At 40.7% G+C, this 20,881-nt stretch overlaps 1 protein-coding gene across 21 annotated transcripts in view; it reads left to right on the forward strand.

The window, feature by feature from the left end:
• LOC139751609 (uncharacterized) overlaps positions 1 to 20,881 on the forward strand; it is a 430,524-nt gene that overhangs the window by 16,906 nt on the left and 392,737 nt on the right. For all 21 annotated transcript variants that reach the window (XR_011713395.1, XM_071667219.1, XM_071667214.1 and 18 more), the window contains exons 2-3: positions 2,262 to 2,346; positions 19,349 to 20,149. Coding sequence is in view for 20 of the 21 variants with exons in the window: in XM_071667219.1 (XP_071523320.1) it covers positions 2,266 to 2,346; positions 19,349 to 20,149 (882 nt within the window). In the remaining variant the exon portion in view is untranslated. The remainder of the gene's footprint in view (positions 1 to 2,261; positions 2,347 to 19,348; positions 20,150 to 20,881) is intronic.

The raw sequence follows: 20,881 nt of genomic DNA on the forward strand, positions 1-20,881 counted from the left end.
ATTATGAAACCTGCTTCTTTCCCTACACGTCAAAGCTTTGGAGCTCTCTACCTTCTCATGTCTTTCCCAGTATTTATGACCTGGCACATTTCAAAAGACGTCTTTCACGTCCTCAAAAATTCATAAATACTTTCCCTTGTCTTTAAATTTTCTGTTTATAATTCTCTCCCTATTTCAGTTAAGGCTTACCCTTGATGTGGACTTTTCTGTGACTGGATCCTTCAACGTAAAAAGAGATAAAAAGGAATTGGTAACTGAGTTTGGAAGAGTGAGTGAAAGGAGGAAGTTGAAATTGAATGTAAATAAAAGCAAGGTTTAGCAGGATAGAAGGACAGGTTATTTGGGATGTACATTTACATGGAGAAAATTTGTAGGAAATAAAGTGTTTAAGATATTTGGAAGTGGACATGGTAGCGAATGGTATAGTAGCGGAAGTGATTCATAAGGCAGATGAGGAGGGGAAGGTTCTGGAAGCATTGAAGAATGTGTGGAAAGAGATATCATTGCCTGGGAGGGCAAAAATAGTTATTTTTGAAGGTAAAGTAGTCCCAGTAATGTTGTATGGATGCAAGGCATGGGCCATAGATGTTGATGTACAGATGAGATTTGTTGGAAATGGAATGTTTGAGGATAATTTGTGTTCTGAAGTGGTTAAAGTAAGAAATGAAACAGTAAGAGAGAGGTGTTGTAATTAAATGAGCGGTTGAGACAGCTGAGGAGTTTTTTGAAAGGTCTGGATGTATGGAGAGAATGTGAGAGGAGAGGTTGACAGAAAGGATATATATGTCAGAAGTAGAGGGGACAAGGAGAATGGAGAGACCATTTTAGAAATGGAGGGAGGTAGTGAAAAAATTTTCTATCTGGGCATGAACTTACAGGAAGGCAAAGGTGTGCACAAAATAATGAATTGGAATGTTTTGTACAGGAATGTGCTGTTACTGTACTGAATCACTGAACCAGGGCATGTGAAGAGGCTGAAGAAACAATGGAAACATCTTGTAGGGCATGTTTGGGGATGGGGCAGTGGTTTCATTGCATTGCTTTTGGCAGTTTAAGAATGGATGTGAACATATGTGTCCTTTTTGTCTGTGTCGGGTGCTTCCTTGCAGACATGGCAAACATTGAACAAGTATGAAAGAAAGAAAGAAAGAAAGGAAAATGTACATGATATGATATAATACATTTTATGTGATGCAAAGACTGACAGCACAGTACAGCTGAAATATTAGAAAATGACTTGCGTATATAGCATTCAAAGTAAACAGGGAGTGGGTTGATGTAAGACCAAGTTTACTTTGTGCAAGGAAAATATTGTATGTGAATGAAGTAAAAATTTGCACTGTGGTGACAATTTACAGGCTGTTGTATGTTTTCTCAATGCCCTGTGTCCTATCATGCTTGAAATTGTCAGGATTTTTTGAACTTTGTCAGAAATTTCCATAAGATCCCAAATCTAGCCTGGTGAGATCTAGAGGGTATGTTAGATTCTGAATTCCCATACATTGAAGCCCATTAGAATGGAGTTGACTCTATTGTTAATGTAATATACTTGAAGATATGCTGTGATTGCTCATTATGCTTAAGAAATCATTGGGTACCTGAATTTTAGTATAAGATTGAAAGATCCAGGTTTTTTTTAGAAACTAATATTTAAAAGAATTCCCATTAGAAATGCATATATTTAAATTAAATGCAAGGTGGATTGTATAATCTTATAAACCTTGGATTTTATTACAACCCTGACAGTTTTAAGGACATTTATCTGGTGTTTAACAGGCTTAGACTTTGGAGGTCTTTTTCCCCTATAGCTTAGGCTCCATATAAGCTGCTGAGTTGGGACATTGGTCGATGTGGCTCTTGGAAGTTGTAGCTTGCAGGCCTATGTAGCAATCAGATCTCAGCTGGGCCAGTACATCTTGTAAACACTGATCCAGGGCCTTCTTTCATTTCTCCTCCATGAACCTCATTCTGTTTCTGATGTTTTGAATTGTTTTGGGCCATGGATGTTCAAGGTATCTTCTGTTATTGCACCTTTGTTTTGCATGGTTTTATTTTTAGTCTTTCATACCTGTCATGCCAATAGGGAACTATTTCTAGCTTAGGATTAGGACTATGCTTCTTGGATATTCCAAGTTTAAATGATAATGTATCTCCTGTCTGTGTTCACCAAATGTTTCTGTATATATACCATATATGTAAATAGGTATAACCCTAATTCTAATTTCTTTAATGTAAAAATGTTAACTTTTTTTTTTTTGCAGAAAAATGGATGGCGAACTTTTGTCACTCAAGTGGAACAATCACCGCACAACTTTCTACCATGTCATTAGTGGTCTACGAAACAAGGTAACATTGTTTTTCTGATCTAAGGGTTTGTAATGATGCTTATGATCACATTGATATTAATAATGATAAGTAATGAATAATGATTGTTGGGTATATTTTAATAATGATAGTTGATGAAATTTTTTCTTTATTTCATGTTTGCTGTTTCCTCATGATAGTGAAGTAGTATCTGGAACAGATGGGGAATTGGCCCCATTCTTTCATGTCTACTAACTAGCTGTCATGTGTAATGTACCTCCCTCCCCCTTTTCCTCAACTAGGCCCCACATACCTTTCCTTGGTTTCCTCTGACCATTTCATATCCCTGATTCAGTTCACTGATAGCTCATCAACCCCCCCTGGACACTGCACCACTCCACTCTGTCTCATGCACACTGTACATCATCCATCATGTTGAAGCACTCAAAACTTTTCCATTTTTTCCTTTCATCTTCAATTTGATGTCTCCTTTACCCTTCCACCTCTGATGCATATGTCCTTTTTGTCATCAATTCTCATTGTATGTCCAAACTATATCAGCACATCTTCAGTTCTTTCACTCATATTCTTCTTATTTTGACACTGCTATCCTATTCTGTCATTTCTTACTCAGCCAGCCATCCTCATACCCCATATTGCCCTCAGACATTTTATTTCTAATACATTCACCCTCTGCTATACATTCTCATCTATAGTCTAAGCCTTGCATCCTTATAACATTGTTGGGATTGCTGCACTTTCATACATGCCCATATTTCCCTTACAAAATGTGACCTCATTCTATACATTCTTCATTGTGCCCAGGACCTTCTTTCCTTCACCCACCCTATTATTCACTATAGCTTCCATGGTTTCTTCTACTGCTGTACCAACTCCTAGGTATCTAAAACACTCACTTCCTCCAGGTTTCCTCCGTTCAGACTCATACCAACTAACATATCTTTCTCCAGTGTTAAACCTAATATCTTTGCTTTTATTCATGTTTACTCACCTTCCTCCTTTCACACTTTCCCAAAGTCAGAAACCAACTTCTGCAGTTTTCCTCTCAAATCTGCCTCCAGCACCATGTCATCAACCATCAGTAACTGACACCTCTCAAGCCCCTTGATCCCTAACTGACAGCAAATCTGCCCTCTCCCCAGAACCTTACATTCACTTCCTTCATCATCCCATCCATAAACATAAGTGTTAAACACTCATGGTGACAACACACCATGTTGCAGACCCACTTTCATCTGGGACAACTCGCCATCACCTCTGCCTTCTCACACACACACACACACACACACACTTTACAATCTTATTAAAAACTCATTATTGCTTTGAAGAGCTTCCCTTACTACTATCTTAATTTAAACTCATTAATGCTTTAAATAGCTTTCTTTCCACTATATATTTGTAGCTTCTTCCACAAGGAATCTTTATCATCTCTGTCATATGCTTCCTCTAGATCCATAAAGGCCACATATAAATCCTTCTTCTTTTTGTAAGTATTTATCACATACATTCTTTACAGCAAACAACTGATCCACACATCATCTACCATGCTTTTAACCACTTTGTTCCTGTCCAGTCTATCTATCTATGTCTATCTGTCTATATACCTCTGCCTCTGTCTGTCTGTGTCTCTATCTATCTATCTATCTTTTTTTTTTTTTTTTTTTTTTTTTTTTTTTTTTTTTTTTGTCGCTGTCTCCCGCGTTTGCGAGGAAGTGCAAGGAAACAGACGAAAGAAATGGCCCAACCCACCCCCATACACATGTATATACATACGTCCACACACGCAAATATACATACCTACACAGCTTTCCATGGTTTACTCCAGACGCTTCACATGCCTTGATTCAATCCACTGACAGCACGTCAACCCCGGTATACCACATCGCTCCAATTCACTCTATTCCTTGCCCTCCTTTCACCCTCCTGCATGTTCAGGCCCCGATCACACAAAATCTTTTTCACTCCATCTTTCCACCTCCAATTTGGTCTCCCTCTTCTCCTCGTTCCCTCCACCTCCGACACATATATCCTCTTGGTCAATCTTTCCTCACTCATTCTCTCCATGTGCCCAAACCACTTCAAAACACCCTCTTCTGCTCTCTCAACCACGCTCTTTTTATTTCCACACATCTCTCTTACCCTTACGTTACTTACTCGATCAAACCACCTCACACCACACATTGTCCTCAAACATCTCATTTCCAGCACATCCATCCTCTTGCGCACAACTCTATCCATAGCCCACGCCTTGCATCCATACAACATTGTTGGAACCACTATTCCTTCAAACATACCCATTTTTGCTTTACGAGATAATGTTCTCGACTTCCACACATTCTTCAAGGCTCCCAGAATTTTCGCCCCCTCCCCCACCCTATGATCCACTTCCGCTTCCATGGTTCCATCCGCTGCCAGATCCACTCCCAGATATCTAAAACACTTTACTTCCTCCAGTTTTTCTCCATTCAAACTCACCTCCCAATTGACTTGACCCTCAACCCTACTGTACCTAATAACCTTGCTCTTATTCACATTTACTCTTAACTTTCTTCTTTCACACACTTTACCAAACTCAGTCACCAGCTTCTGCAGTTTCTCACATGAATCGGCCATCAGCGCTGTATCATCAGCGAACAACAACTGACTCACTTCCCAAGCTCTCTCATCCCCAACAGACATCGTACTTGCCCCTCTTTCCAAAACTCTTGCATTCACCTCCCTAACAACCCCATCCATAAACAAATTAAACAACCATGGAGACATCACACACCCCTGCCACAAACCTACATTCACTGAGAACCAATCACTTTCCTCTCTTCCTACACGTACACATGCCTTACATCCTCGATAAAAACTTTTCACTGCTTCTAACAACTTGCCTCCCACACCATATATTCTTAATACCTTCCACAGAGCATCTCTATCAACTCTATCATATGCCTTCTCCAGATCCATAAATGCTACATACAAATCCATTTGCTTTTCTAAGTATTTCTCACATACATTCTTCAAAGCAAACACCTGATCCACACATCCTCTACCACTTCTGAAACCACACTGCTCTTCCCCAATCTGATGCTCTGTACGTGCCTTCACCCTCTCAATCAATACCCTCCCATATAATTTATCAGGAATACTCAACAAACTTATACCTCTGTAATTTGAGCACTCACTCTTATCCCCTTTGCCTTTGTACAATGGCACTATGCACGCATTCCGCCAATCCTCAGGCACCTCACCATGAGTCATACATACATTAAATAACCTTACCAACCAGTCAACAATACAGTCACCCCCTTTTTTAATAAATTCCACTGCAATACCATCCAAACCTGCTGCCTTGCCGGCTTTCATCTTCTGCAAAGCTTTTACTACCTCTTCTCTGTTTACCAAATCATTTTCCCTAACCCTCTCACTTTGCACACCACCTCGACCAAAACACCCTATATCTGCCACTCTATCATCAAACACATTCAACAAACCTTCAAAATACTCACTCCATCTCCTTCTCACATCACCACTTCTTGTTATCACCTCCCCATTTGCACCCTTCACTGAAGTTCCCATTTGCTCCCTTGTCTTATGCACTTTATTTACCTCCTTCCAGATTATCTTTTTATTCTCCCTAAAATTTAATGATACTCTCTCACCCCAACTCTCATTTGCCCTTTTTTTCACCTCTTGCACCTTTCTCTTGACCTCCTGTCTCTTTCTTTTATACATCTCCCACTCAATTGCATTTTTTCCCTGCAAAAATCGTCCAAATGCCTCTCTCTTCTCTTTCACTAATACTCTTACTTCTACATCCCACCACTCACTACCCTTTCTAATCAACCCACCTCACACTCTTCTCATGCCACAAGCATCTTTTGCGCAATCCATCACTGATTCCCTAAATACATCCCATTCCTCCTCCACTCCCCTTACTTCCATTGTTCTCACCTTTTTCCATTCTGTACTCAGTCTCTCCTGGTACTTCCTCACACAAGTCTCCTTCCCAAGCTCACTTACTCTCACCACCCTCTTCACCCCAACATTCACTCTTCTTTTCTGAAAACCCATACAAATCTTCACCTTAGCCTCCACAAGATAATGATCAGACATCCCTCCAGTTGCACCTCTCAGCACATTAACATCCAAAAGTCTCTCTTTCGCGCGCCTGTCATTTAACACGTAATCCAATAACGCTCTCTGGCCATCTCTCCTACTTACATACGTATACTTATGTATATCTCGCTTTTTAAACCAGGTATTCCCAATCATCAGTCCTTTTTCAGCACATAAATCTACAAGCTCTTCACCATTTCCATTTACAACACTGAACACCCCATGTATACCAGTTATTCCCTCAACTGCCACATTACTCACCTTTGCATTCAAATCACCCATCACTATAACCTGGTCTCGTGCATCAAAACCACTAACACACTCATTCAGCTGCTCCTAAAACACTTGCCTCTCATGATCTTTCTTCTCATGCCCAGGTGCATATGCACCAATAATCACCCATCTCTCTCCATCAACTTTCAGTTTTACCCATATTAATCGAGAATTTACTTTCTTACATTCTATCACATACTCCCACAACTCCTGTTTCAGGAGTACTGCTACTCCTTCCCTTGCTCTTGTCCTCTCACTAACCCCTGACTTTACTCCCAAGACTTTCCCAAACCACTCTTCCCCTTTACCCTTGAGCTTCGTTTCACTCAGAGCCAAGACATCCAGATTCCTTTCGTCAAACATACTACCTGTCTCTCCTTTTTTCACATCTTGGTTACATCCACACACATTTAGGCACCCCAATCTGAGCCTTCGAGGAGGATGAGCAATCCCCGCGTGACTCCTTCTGTTTCCCATTTTAGAAAGTTAAAAAAATACAAGGAGGGGAGGATTTCTGGCCCCCCGCTCCCGTCCCCTCTAGTCGCTTTCTACGACACGCGAGGAATGCGTGGGAAGTATTCTTTCACCCCTATCCCCAGGGATAATACATATATATATATATATATTTTCTTTCTTTTCTTTCAAACTATTCGCCATTTCCCGCATTAGCGAGGTAGCGTTAAGAACAGAGGACTGAGCCTTTGAGGGACTACCCTCACCTGGCCCAATTCTCTGTTCCTTCTTTTGGAAAATTAAAAAAAAAAAAACGAGAGGGGAGGATTTCCAGCCCCCCGCTCCCTCCCCTTTTAGTCGCCTTCTACGACACGCAGGGAATACGTGGGAAGTATTCTTGCTCCCCTATCCCCAGGGATAATATATATATATATATATATATATATATATATATATATATATATATATATATATATTTTTTTTTTTTTTTTTTTTTTTTTTTTTTTTTTTTTTTATACTTTGTCGCTGTCTCCCGCGTTTGCGAGGTAGCGCAAGGAAACAGACGAAAGAAATGGCCCAACCCCCCCCCCCCCATACACATGTACATACACACGTCCAGACACGCAAATATACATACCTACACAGCTTTCCATGGTTTACCCCAGACGCTTCACATGCCTTGCTTCAATCCACTGACAGCACGTCAACCCCTGTATACCACATGACTCCAATTCACTCTAGTTCTTGCCCTCCTTTCACCCTCCTGCATGTTCAGGCCCCGATCACACAAAATCTTTTTCACTCCATCTTTCCACCTCCAATTCGGTCTCCCTCTTCTCCTCGTTCCCTCCACCTCCGACACATATATCCTCTTGGTCAATCTTTCCTCACTCATCCTCTCCATGTGCCCAAACCACTTCAAAACACCCTCTTCTGCTCTCTCAACCACGCTCTTTTTATTTCCACACATCTCTCTTACCCTTACGTTACTCACTCGATCAAACCACCTCACACCACACATTGTCCTCAAAACATCTCATATATATATATATATATATATATATATATATATATATATATATACACATACATACGCACATATACACACATCTATCTATCTATATGTCTATATTTCTGATGCTCTTTCTCTTTTGGAACTCCTTCAAGGGGATGGGCATGGCAAAAGTCTCCATAACTTAAAATCCAGTGCTGCATCAAAACCTTAGTGACTCACTTAACTGGCCAGTGGCAGAGGATGAACTGTAGTGCAATGTTCATACTTGCTACTTCTGTCTAATGTTCCAGCCTACTATTTCTACTTGATGTTCCAAATTAATGCTCCTGCCTTCTACTTTTATCTGATTTTTCTCCTTAATGCTTCTGTTTAACATTCTTGTCTGCTACTTGTATCTGTTGCACTTACCATTTTGCCAAAAGGCAGGTCTAGTATATGATGCGCTCTGCAAAAAAATCTAGAGCTATGAAGAATGAGTTGTATAAGCTAAGTGTTTTCAAGTGTGAAAATGAGATATTGTATGTCTTTGGATGCTGTATAAACTTATACTCTGTTATCGGAACATTTCCTTTGTTCTCCTTTCCTTTATACAGTGCCATTATACAGGCATCTTCCCATGATTTGTACATACATCGAAAATCCTAACTAACAAGTTGACTTGCTGCATTTTATCTTCTGCAAGGCCCCCACCACCTCTTCTCTTTTCACCAAACCACTTATTATGACTGTATCACCTGGCATACCTTCCCACCCCAAAAACCCTACATCTGTTACTGTGTCAGACACAATCAACAGCCCTTCAAAATACTTACTCCATCGTGTGGCACCTCATTTCTCCCTGTTATCACTCATCCATTTTCCCTGTCACTCATGTTCCCATATGTTTTCTTACTCTCCTCCCTCAGTTAATCTCCCTCCAGAATATTTTCTAATTCCTCTTGAAGTTTGCTGATTCTTGCTCACCCCAAATCTCATTTGCCCTCTTTTTCTTGTGTCTCCCAATTGCTTGCACTCCTTCCCAGCAAATAATACCCATGCACCTCTCTTCTTCACTAGCAAAGTGACTACCTCATTGCATCACTCACTCCACTTTCTTACCTTTCCAGCATCCACCTTCTACTTGCAGTGCATGTCTCTCACACATTTAAATTGTGCTTCCCAAAATTCCTCCCATTTCTCACCCCCTTCCCAAGTTTCATTTACTATCATCTTTTGCTATTGTACACTCAATCTCTTTTGGTATTTTTCCATGCAAGACTTTTCCAAGCTCACTCTCTTCCCACCTTTATCATTTCCTCATTTCCTAAAGTGTCTACAGACCTTCATCTTCATCCACCACGCAGAGATCAGACATCCCACTAACTGCCTTTCTCAGCCCATTCACATCCAAGAGTCTCTTCTCTGCATGCCTCTCAATTAGTACTAAGGCCAATAATGCATGTGTACCATCTTTCCTACTCATTCATGTATGCTCATGCATGTACCTCTTTTTAATCCAGGTGTCCCAGTGACTAGTCCTTTTTTCAGTTCATAATTTACAAGCTGTTCACCATTTTCATCCACAACACTGATTACCCCATGTCCACACGTTATACTTTTTGCTACCATATTACCCACTTTCACATTCAGATCATCCAAAACTAATACTTGATTGCTTGAATCAAAATTGCTGACACACTCACTTAGCTCCTACCAAAACGCACTCCTCTCTTCCATAGCTGTCTCAATTCAGGTGCATGAGAACTAGTGATAGCCCACCTGTTTTAATTCACGTTCATTTTTACTTACATCAGTCCGATGCTCACTTTCTTACACTGTTCCACACACTTAAGCAGCAGAAGGGCTACCCCATCCTTAGCTCTCACCCCTCATAGAAATCCCACTGCCTCTCAGATATTCCCAAACCATTCTTCCCCCTTCCCATTTAGCTTTGTTTTGCTCAGAGCTGGAAGATTCTGGTTCCACACTTCAAGTATACTAGTTCTCTCCCTTCTCATCTTTATTTCATCCTCATACATACAGACACCCCAGCTCGATCCTTCAAGGAGGATGAGCACTCCTTGTTTGGCTCCTCCTCCTGTTTCAGCTTTTAGAAATTAAAGTACAACATGGTTCTCAAATCTAGAAGATTATGATCAGAACCTTAGCTCCATTTAATAAGAATTACTGCCAGTAATTCAGAATATCCATGATATGGTAACATTTTTATGTCAAAAATAATATTGATTTTTTTTTATTTTTATTATTTTGCTTTGTCGCTGTCTCCTGCGTTTGTGAGGTAGCGCAAGGAAACAGACGAAAGAAATGGCCCAACCCACCCCCATACACATGTATATACATACACGTCCACACACGCCAATATACATCCCTATACATCTCAATGTACACATATATATACACACACAGACATACACATATATACACATGTACATAATTCATACTGTCTGCCTTTATTTATTCCCATCGCCACCTTGCCACACATGGAATAACATCCCCCTCCCCCCTCATGTGTGCGAGGTAGCGCTAGGAAAAGACAACAAAGGCCCCATTCATTCACACTCAGTCTCTAGCTGTCATGTAGTAATGCCCGAAACCACAGCTCCCTTTCTACATCCAGACCCCACAGAACTTTCCATGGTTTACCCCAGACGCTTCACATGCCCTGATTCAATCCATTGACAGCACGTCGACCCCGGTATACCACATCGATCCAATTCACTCTATTCCTTGCCCACCTTTCACCCTCCTGCATGTTCAGGCCCCGATCACTCAAAATCTTTTTCACTCCATCTTTCCACCTCCAGTTTGGTCTCCCACTTCTCCTCGTTCCCTCCACCTCCGACACATATATCCTCTTGGTCAATCTTTCCTCACTCATTCTCTCTATGTGCCCAAACCATTTCAGAACACCCTCTTCTGCTCTCTCAACCATGCTCTTTTTATTACCACACGTCTCTCCTACCCTTACATTACTTACTCGATCAAACCACCTCACACCACATATTGTCCTCAAACATCTCATTTCCAACACATCCACCCTCCTGCGCACAACTCTATCCATAGCCCACACCTCGCAACCATACAACATTGTTGGAACCACCAATCCTTCAAACATACCCATTTTTGCTTTCCGAGATGATGTTCTCGACTTCCACACATTCTTCAAGGCTCCCAGAATTTTCGCCCCCTCCCCCACCCTATGATTCACTTCTGCTTCCATGGTTCCATCCACTGCCAGATCCACTCCCAGATATCTAAAACACTTTACTTCCTCCAGTTTTTCTCCATTCAAACTTACCTACCAATTGACTTGACCCTCAACCCTACTGTACCTAATAACCTTGCTCTTATTCACATTTACTCAACTTTCTTCTTTCACACACTTTACCAAACTCAGTCACCAGCTTCTGCAGTTTCTCACATGAATCAGCCACCAGCGCTGTATCATCTGCGAACAACAACTGACTCACTTCCCAAGCTCTCTCATCCACAACAGACTTCATACTTGCCCCTCTTTCCAAAACTCTTGCATTCGCCTCCCTAACAACCCCATCAATAAACAAATTAAACAACCATGGAGACATCACACACCCCTGCCGCAAACCTACATTCACTGAGAACCAATCACTTTCCTCTCTTCCTACACGTACACATGCCTTACATCCTCGATAAAAACTTTTCACTGCTTCTAAGAACTTGCCTCCCACACCATATATTCTTAGTACCTTCCACAGAGCATCTCTATCAGCTCTATCGTATGCCTTCTCCAGATCCATAAATGCTACGTACAAATCCATTTGCTTTTCTAAGTATTTCTCACACATTCTTCAAAGCAAACACCTGATCCACACATCCTCTACCACTTCTGAAACCACACTGCTCTTCCCCAATCTGATGCTCTGTACATGCCTTCACCCTCTCAATCAATACCCTCCCATATAATTTACCAGGAATACTCAACAAACTTATACCTCTGTAATTTGAGCACTCACTCTTATCCCCTTTGCCTTTGTACAATGGCACTATGCAAGCATTCCGCCAATCCTCAGGCACCTCAGTATGAATCATACATACATTAAATAAACTTACCAACCAGTCAACAATATTTGCATTATTTGTCTTATCCACAGATCTTTCTGTTCAACGCAGAGTTACTCAAAGGGAAAGGGTACATCTTACAGCAAGTGTAAATGAAGTTCACTTTAACTTGTAGCAGAGCCTTTACTGTCGTAATGTTTAGTAAATTTCCAGTTTTATTCTATTGAGCTCTTCACTAAAAAGATACCCATTCCGTGAAGGCACTTGAGACTGGATGTGACTAAGTTGTGCTAACCAGTTTGTAGAGGCGAAGGAGAGAGGTGTTCTTAAATATCCTCTTCCATTTGATTTTAGCTAAATGAAAAAATTAAGAAATAAAAACAAATAGCAGTGAAACAAGGGTTTAAACTGAAAATAAGAACTTCATAGAATTAAGGACATATGTGAAGTCTGAACTACAAGGAGGAAAGGTCCCCCCCCATAGTTGCCTTCTTGTATGCAATATGCAAGGGAATGCTTGGGAAGTATTTTTTCTCCTCTATCCCCAAAGATTTTTTTTTTTTTTTTTTTTTTTTTTTTTTTTTTTTTTTTTGCTGTCTCCCACGTTTGCGAGGTAGCGCAAGGAAACAGACGAAAGAAATGGCCCAACCCACCCCCATACACATGTATATACATACGTCCACACACGCAAATATACATACCTACACAGCTTTCCATGGTTTACCCCAGACGCTTCACATGCCTTGATTCAATCCACTGACAGCACGTCAACCCCGGTATACCACATCGCTCCAATTCACTCTATTCCTTGCCCTCCTTTCACCCTCCTGCATGTTCAGGCCCCGATCACACAAAATCTTTTTCACTCCATCTTTCCACCTCCAATTTGGTCTCCCTCTTCTCCTCGTTCCCTCCACCTCCGACACATATATTCTCTTGGTCAATCTTTCCTCACTCATTCTCTCCATGTGCCCGAACCATTTCAAAACACCCTCTTCTGCTCTCTCAACCACGCTCTTTTTATTTCCACACATCTCTCTTACCCTTACGTTACTTACTCGATCAAACCACCTCACACCACACATTGTCCTCAAACATCTCATTTCCAGCACATCCATCCTCCTGCGCACAACTCTATCCATAGCCCACGCCTCGCAACCATACAACATTGTTGGAACCACTATTCCTTCAAACATACCCATTTTTGCTTTCCGAGATAATGTTCTCGACTTCCACACATTCTTCAAGGCTCCCAGAATTTTCGCCTCCTCCCCCACCCTATGATCCACTTCCGCTTCCATGGTTCCATCCGCTGCCAGATCCACTCCCAGATATCTAAAACACTTTACTTCCTCCAGTTTTTCTCCATTCAAACTTACCTCCCAATTGACTTGACCCTCAACCCTACTGTACCTAATAACCTTGCTCTTATTCACATTTACTCTTAACTTTCCTCTTTCACACACTTTACCAAACTCAGTCACCAGCTTCTGCAGTTTCTCACATGAATCAGCCACCAGCGCTGTATCATCAGCGAACAACAACTGACTCACTTCCCAAGCTCTCTCATCCCAACAGACTTCATACTTGCCCCTCTTTCCAAAACTCTTGCATTCACCTCCCTAACAACCCCATCCATAAACAAATTAAACAACCATGGAGACATCACACACCCCTGCCGCAAACCTACATTCACTGAGAACCAATCACTTTCCTCTCTTCCTACACGTACACATGCCTTACATCCTCGATAAAAACTTTTCACTGCTTCTAACAACTTGCCTCCCACACCATATATTCTTAATACCTTCCACAGAGCATCTCTATCAACTCTATCATATGCCCAAAGATAATAATGATAAATCCAACCCTCTGTTAAATACTTTCGTGTCTACCTCTTCTCTTAATCAGCTTTTTTCTGAAACCCAGTTTTCTATGGCTGCCTCTGCCTAACAATATCAAATCTCTTAATAGAAATATTTAGCATTGTTTCTGTTCCAAGGGTGGTGTTTATGCTTACTATAGTACATAGACATCCATTGCTGTCATTTCTTTGAAGCTTTAGAATTTCTTTACCTTATGTAACTTGTTTTCATATGTGTAAATTCTCCCAGTTCTCCCAAGTCTTTGATTCCTGCCATGAAGCAGTGCTTTAATCACATTCAAATGCTGAATTCATCAATGAAGGGAATTTCAATTTGTACTACAGATGTTGGTTAGGTTCCGCTTGGGATAATCCTGCTGGCGTCATGACTTTTTCCTTCTATAATGATCTGCAAGAGATTATTAGGTACCTAGCACAAATTCCTGATCATTACAACCCCCACAATACATAGACTTTTATGCCCAATTGGGAACTTCTGACCAGTCTTATCACTTCCAGTTGTACATGCCAACCCTCCAATCCTACCTTTACATGCCAGTTCTAGCACTTAAGTAGAGCTCAGTGGTTATACCTCTGGAACTGTTATACTAAGTTTCCCTGAAAGTCAGGATGAATATATAAACGAATTAAATGAAAATATTGAGGTTGAGGGGCACCTTACCCTGTGCATGGGGGTGAACAAAGTGAAGTGCAGTGGAACTGGGTTTAGAATGAAAAGTAATTTCAAATTTATTGGATTATGATGCCACAGTGGGAATTGGAGCTGCTTGTTCAGTTGTGGAGAACTGTAGTATCATTGACTTGATTTCTTTTTATATTTCTTACTGATGAATACAGAAGCTCCCTGATTTATGGATGACTCGACATACAGATATCCAACTTAACCCAAACTCTCCCTTAACTTGGGTTAAGTATTTTTTCAAGACAGGAAAATCTGCAATAGTAACAGAAACGCTAAGTAGTGCACATGGAGGATTACAGCAGAGGGATGTTTTAGGCAGGTAACTTCTTCTCAAGGCATGTGTCTTACATAAAAAGTGACATTGTTGCAGTTGTTTTACATGCATCTCTGCCACATTGTTTCAGAACTGAGTGACTTTTAGCGGAAATATTGCCCTTATTTCTGACTCATAAATGACCAGGAGACGACAAGAGTGAAGGACTTTCTTGCTGATGTAAAGTGATTTATTTAGAGGTGAAAATGGGAATTATAAAGAAGCACAAAGGCAGGAGTCAAAATTGAATTGGAGGCCTTCCAAACAAGTTATGTCTCATCACCTTTATTACATATTGCAGCTATCACTACTTTGCTGCAGGATTCTGAGGGGATATTGAGAATATAGCCATGTGCCATGCTTCAGAACTAGACCCCTGGAACTCTGTCTTTATAAACATATGCAAAATATCTATTGCACAAGTCTATCTTTTGGACAAAAAAAAATCTTGCAACATCCCCAAGAGCTTGAAACTGACTCATATCACCCCACTGCACAAAAGAGGAAGCAAAAATCACAAAATTTACCAACCAATAGCACTGATTCTCTCTCTCTCTCTCTCTCTCTCTCTCTCTCTCTCTCTCTCTCTCTCTCTCTCTCTCTCTCTCTCTCTCTCTCTCTCTCTCTCTCTCTCTCTCTCTCTCTCTCTCTCTCTCTCTCTCTCTCTCTCTCTCTCTCTCTCTCTCTTTCTCTCTCTCTCTTTCTCTCTCTTTCTCTCTCTCTTTCTCTCTCTCTTTCTCTCTCTCTTTCTCTCTCTCTTTCTCTCTCTCTTTCTCTCTCTCTCTCTCTCTCTCTCTCTCAGTGAATGGAACCATGGAAGCAAGTCTCAGGGTTGGTGATGTGGTGAAGGTCCTGGGAACACTAGGAAATGTGAGGAAAGGGCATTATGTGGGAGGGCAAAATTGGTATTTTTGAAGGCACAGTAGCCTCAGTGTTGTATGGATGTATGGCATGTGCTGTAGATGAAAATGTCCAGAGAAGGGTGGATGTGTTGGAAATTGAATGTTTGAGACAGTATCTGCTAAAAGAAAGTTATTCAGATCATGTGAAAAGTTCTTCCTCTGCCACCAATTAAAAAAAAAAATCCAGAGGTAATAACAATCTGCTTACTATGTCACATTTTCTCAAGCATCTTATTCTTTTATCACTACCTATCCTCTGCCATCAATTAAAAAGGAAATCCAGAGGGAATAACAATCTGCTTACTATGTGACATTTTCTTAAGCATCTTATTCTTTTATCACTACCTAATTGAAGTAATAAAGATTCTATATCCTATAAATCACATTGTCAGAACATGTGTAATAGCAGTAATTTTCAGTAATATCAGTTTTGATAGCAAACAGATGAAATAGGAGAATGCATTCAGTTAGATGCCAGTGACAAAATGGGAGGATTCTGTAAAAGAAATGACCACTTTGGCACTCCAGATATGCAACAGACAAATGCCATCAAGAAGAATGCACAAAATGTTTAGGTTAGAATGAGAAAGATGAGCATAGACTGGATCCAAAAAAGAATTGCAGACCGTTCAAAAGAAGCCATAGCAAGGGAAGGAAAGCATATCCATTGAATTATCGTACAAAGACCATAAACTAAGATTATATGAAATGCAGGAAAAAGAAGAAAAAGCCATTAATGAAATAAGAAGTAACCCAGTGTACTTTTGTATGCAAAGTGCTAATCCAGGACCACAAACTCCATTGTCTTCCTTAGAAGATGTTTTTACTGACAGCTGTTAGGAATTAAATGAGATTCAAAAATGGCAGTATGAATCTGTATTTAGTGAGTCAAAAACCTCATTAAAGATAAATGACTCAGACTTCTTAAGGAGTAATCCCCCAAGTGTACTTACAGCAGAGAATACCACCTTAGCGGAAGTTTTCAAGACAGTCATTGGGAGCATGCCCATGCAGCCAGCTCCAGGCTCAGACTCTTGGACTCAGTCTTCATAAAGAATGCATGACACCATTAGAGCATGCACTAATATCCTTTGGAGAATAAGCCTAGATTCTGCCATTATTTCTAAGTGTGAAACTGACTTACATCACACCACTCCACAGAGGAGGAAGCAAGGCAGTCCAAAAAACTATTGACCCATCGCATTAGCACTACACATCTTAGAAGAATCCTAAGTGGCAAGCTGATGAAATTTATGGAAATGATGAAGTCATGGTGTCAGGTCTCTCTTATATTAATGACTACTATGATAGAATTGTTGAAGTTCTAGAAAAGAAAGAAAATGCTGACATGCTTTGCATAGACTTTGTAAAACATTTGACAAAGTGCAAAAGATGAGAATAACCAGGAAAATTGGGAGATATACAACTTTTTAACGAACAGATCACAGCACCTAGTTGTAAACCATGGAATCTCCAGTGCCCCCATGGTAAAAAGCTTAGTCCCCCAAGGAACTACCCTTGCACCCTTCTGTTCTTCATTTTTATATCTGACATCATTGAAAACATAAGCCACAGTTTCATGTCCTCAGCTGATAGTACAAGGATAAGCATGAAAATCAGATAAACAGAAGATACAGAAAGGCTGCAAATAGACATAAAGTCTAACTGAGGAGTTGAGATCAGAATACATTTCGTTGGAGATAAGTTTTGACTCCTCTGGTTTAGGAAAAATGAGGAAGTCAAACATAACACAGGTTACCTTTGCAGACACAGGTGCTATCATAGACCAGCTGAATAATGTCAAAGACCTCCAAATGATAATGTCTATCTATCTATCTGTCTATATCTCTGATGCCTATTTCCATTTGGAACTCCTCATGGGGATGGCCACAACATTAGTCTTCTTGATTAGTGAACTCGAGCTGTTTCTTAGTCTTAAGAAGCCTGGTATTCTGACCAACTACTATTAACTTATGTTTCTGCCTAATGCTCCTGCCCAAATGTAATAATGTCTAATGGAGTTATGAGAGACTTCAGAGTAATGATGTATAATGACCTAATGTTCTGTGAACACAATAAAACATTTGTTGCCTCACGCAGAATCCAATGGACCTTCAAGATAAGAGAAGATTCGATAGTATTGGTATTATTCAAAGTGCCAGTTCTTTCATTGATTGAATAGTGTTGCATCCTAACATTACCCCACAAGGCAGGTGAAATTTCAAAATTAGAAAATTTTAAGAGATCCTTCATAGCCCTTATTATTGTAGCAAAGGACCTAAATCACTGGGAACTGCTGAAATCTATCTATATCTCAGACACAGATTTTCACAGTAGGAGAGAACACTTTAAACTTCCGGGGCCCAAGGCTCTTCAACGCCTTGCCAGCTGCCATCAGAAACTATATGGGATGCTCAGTAGAGAAGCTAAAGACAGCAGTGGACAAGTACCTATAAATTGTTTCAGACCAGCCAGGCTGTTGGGGCTGTCTAGGTCTGATTGTTGTGGTTTCCCACTGCTGGGTTGACCAATAACCAAGTCCAGCAGCCTGGGCCTATCCTGGGCTGTTGGGTTGAAGACACATGAAGGCTTCACCAGGTATTCACCAGGCCACAGGATCCAGGCTGCCACCTCCTGCTTGCGGCAGTTTGTTTTGTTTGCGAAAGGTTGTCATTAGATATTAACACACCATGGTTTTTCACGTTATTTAACCGTTTTATGCCTGCATCTGAGTCTGTCCAGTATTTTGTATTTTTTGATATCTTCATTTTTCCTATACCTCATACCCTTTCTTACCTGTCCACATCCCACTTTCTGCATGCCACACTCTTGTCTTACACACGTCAGCACTGCTTTCCTAAATACCTCCCATTCTTGGAGTTGTCCAGGCATGTGTAGAGGATAAGTGAAGAAAGACTGACTAAGAAGACCTGCATGTCAGAAATGGAAGAAGTAAAGGGAAGGTAGGAGGATGGTGTGAAGAAAAATTTTGAGCATAGGGCTGAGCATTCAGGAGGGCAAACAGAATGCATGAGATGGAATGGATTGGATTGATGTGATAAATAGGGGGAGAGCATATGAAGCAGTTGTGGTAAAGACAATGGTTGAAGAGAGTTGGGAGGGCCATAATATATATATATCCCCCCCATCCCCCATACACCCTGTCTGCTTTGCATTAGATAAGGAAGGTGGGGAAAGCGCATTGTTTTAGCATTCAGTTGATACATCCACAATTAGGGCAAACTTTTGCTCTTGCCACATTGCCATAAAAAATTGCATGTATGATGATGGATGGTTATTAAGATACCATTCCATCATTCTCAATCAGTATTAATTCCTTTTTATTCCATTTCAGGAAACTTACACTGATGTGACATTGGCATGTGAGGGCAAGTTTTACCCCGTCCACAAGTTGGTTCTGTCCACATGTAGTGAATATTTTAGTGATATATTTGACCGCACACCATGTAAGAACCCTGTAGTTGTTTTGAAAGATATACAGTGTCAAGATCTTGAGTTCTTGTTGGATTATATGTACATTGGTGAGGTGAATGTTAGACAGAATGAACTTTCATCTCTCATCAAAGCAGCAGAGTGTCTCAGAATTAAAGGTTTAGCTGTGCCAGATGAAGAGCCAAAAAAGAGTGGAAGCAGTAGTAGTAATACAAGTGCTGTGCCTCATGGTAGACAACGCCCTGAACAAACAAGTCCCCCAGCCAAGAGGCGTAGAGCAGAAGAACGACGTGTCACACCTGTAGGAACAGAACATAGCCCTGGCAGACCTCCTGGGAATGCTGCTAGTAGTCCAGACCACCATGAACCAAATACAGCACGCCATCCCAGTACTAGTGAAGCTAGCAATCCTCGAGAACAACAAGAGGAGAAACAGACTGATGTGAACACGGAGCAACCTCCAGTACATATTAAAGTGGAACAGCAGGATAGCTTTGAACAATCTGCTAATGATGATTTCTTATCAGTACAAAGTAATAGTTATGATGGTGGTGGGGCAGAAGAGGGGGATGGACCTCGTAGTTCTGAAGGAAATACTAATGATTTCCCAGAATTTCTTCAGTCAACTGTGGAAAAGGAGGAACCTGTGGTTATGAGTGATTTTAACCCAAGTGAATTCCCTGGACCATCTGGTCTTCAAAATGTAAGTAGCATTGATTTTTGCTTGTAGATATTGTAGTTAGTTACTTTTGCATGTAAAGTAAAAAGGTATTTGAGATTAGAATCACATGTTGACACTTGAATTATTATATACCATGAGGACTCCTTGTAAGTGGCTTCAAGGCTGCACTTTGATCAGCAGCAAGGAAAAGATGGGCTTTGTTGGTGCTAGAAGTTTCTTGAGATTGGAATCTCAGTTTTGTCTATTGGTGATAAGACAAGTTGAATGTGCATTTTTGTCCGCAGGATAACCACAACAGGCAAATTCTGGTAATCTCAAATGCTTAATCAAATGTACAGGTGCAGCCTTCTCAAATAATTTCTCACCCCCAAAGAAGTAGCACGTTTTGGGCTGTAGAGATCCTAGTTAACACCAGAGCTCACTCTTTTAAAGGGTTCCTAGGGTAATTATGGTATACACAAAAAATTTTGTGTATATATATAAATATATTATCCCTGGGGATAGGGGAGAAAGAATACTTCCCACGTATTTCCCTGCGTGTCGTAGAAGGCGACTAAAAGGGGAGGGAGCGGGGGGCTGGAAATGCTCCCATCTCAATTTTTTTTAATTTTCCAAAAGAAGGAACAGAGAAGGGGGCCAGGTGAGGATATTCCCTCAGTGGCCCAGTTCTCTGTTCTTAACGCTACCTCGCTAACGCGGGAAATGGCGAATAGTTTGAAATTTTAGGGAGAATAAAAAGATGTTCTGGAAGGA

Source organism: Panulirus ornatus, chromosome 11 (assembly GCF_036320965.1).
Source record: "Panulirus ornatus isolate Po-2019 chromosome 11, ASM3632096v1, whole genome shotgun sequence".
In the NCBI taxonomy this organism is placed as follows: domain Eukaryota; kingdom Metazoa; phylum Arthropoda; class Malacostraca; order Decapoda; family Palinuridae; genus Panulirus; species Panulirus ornatus.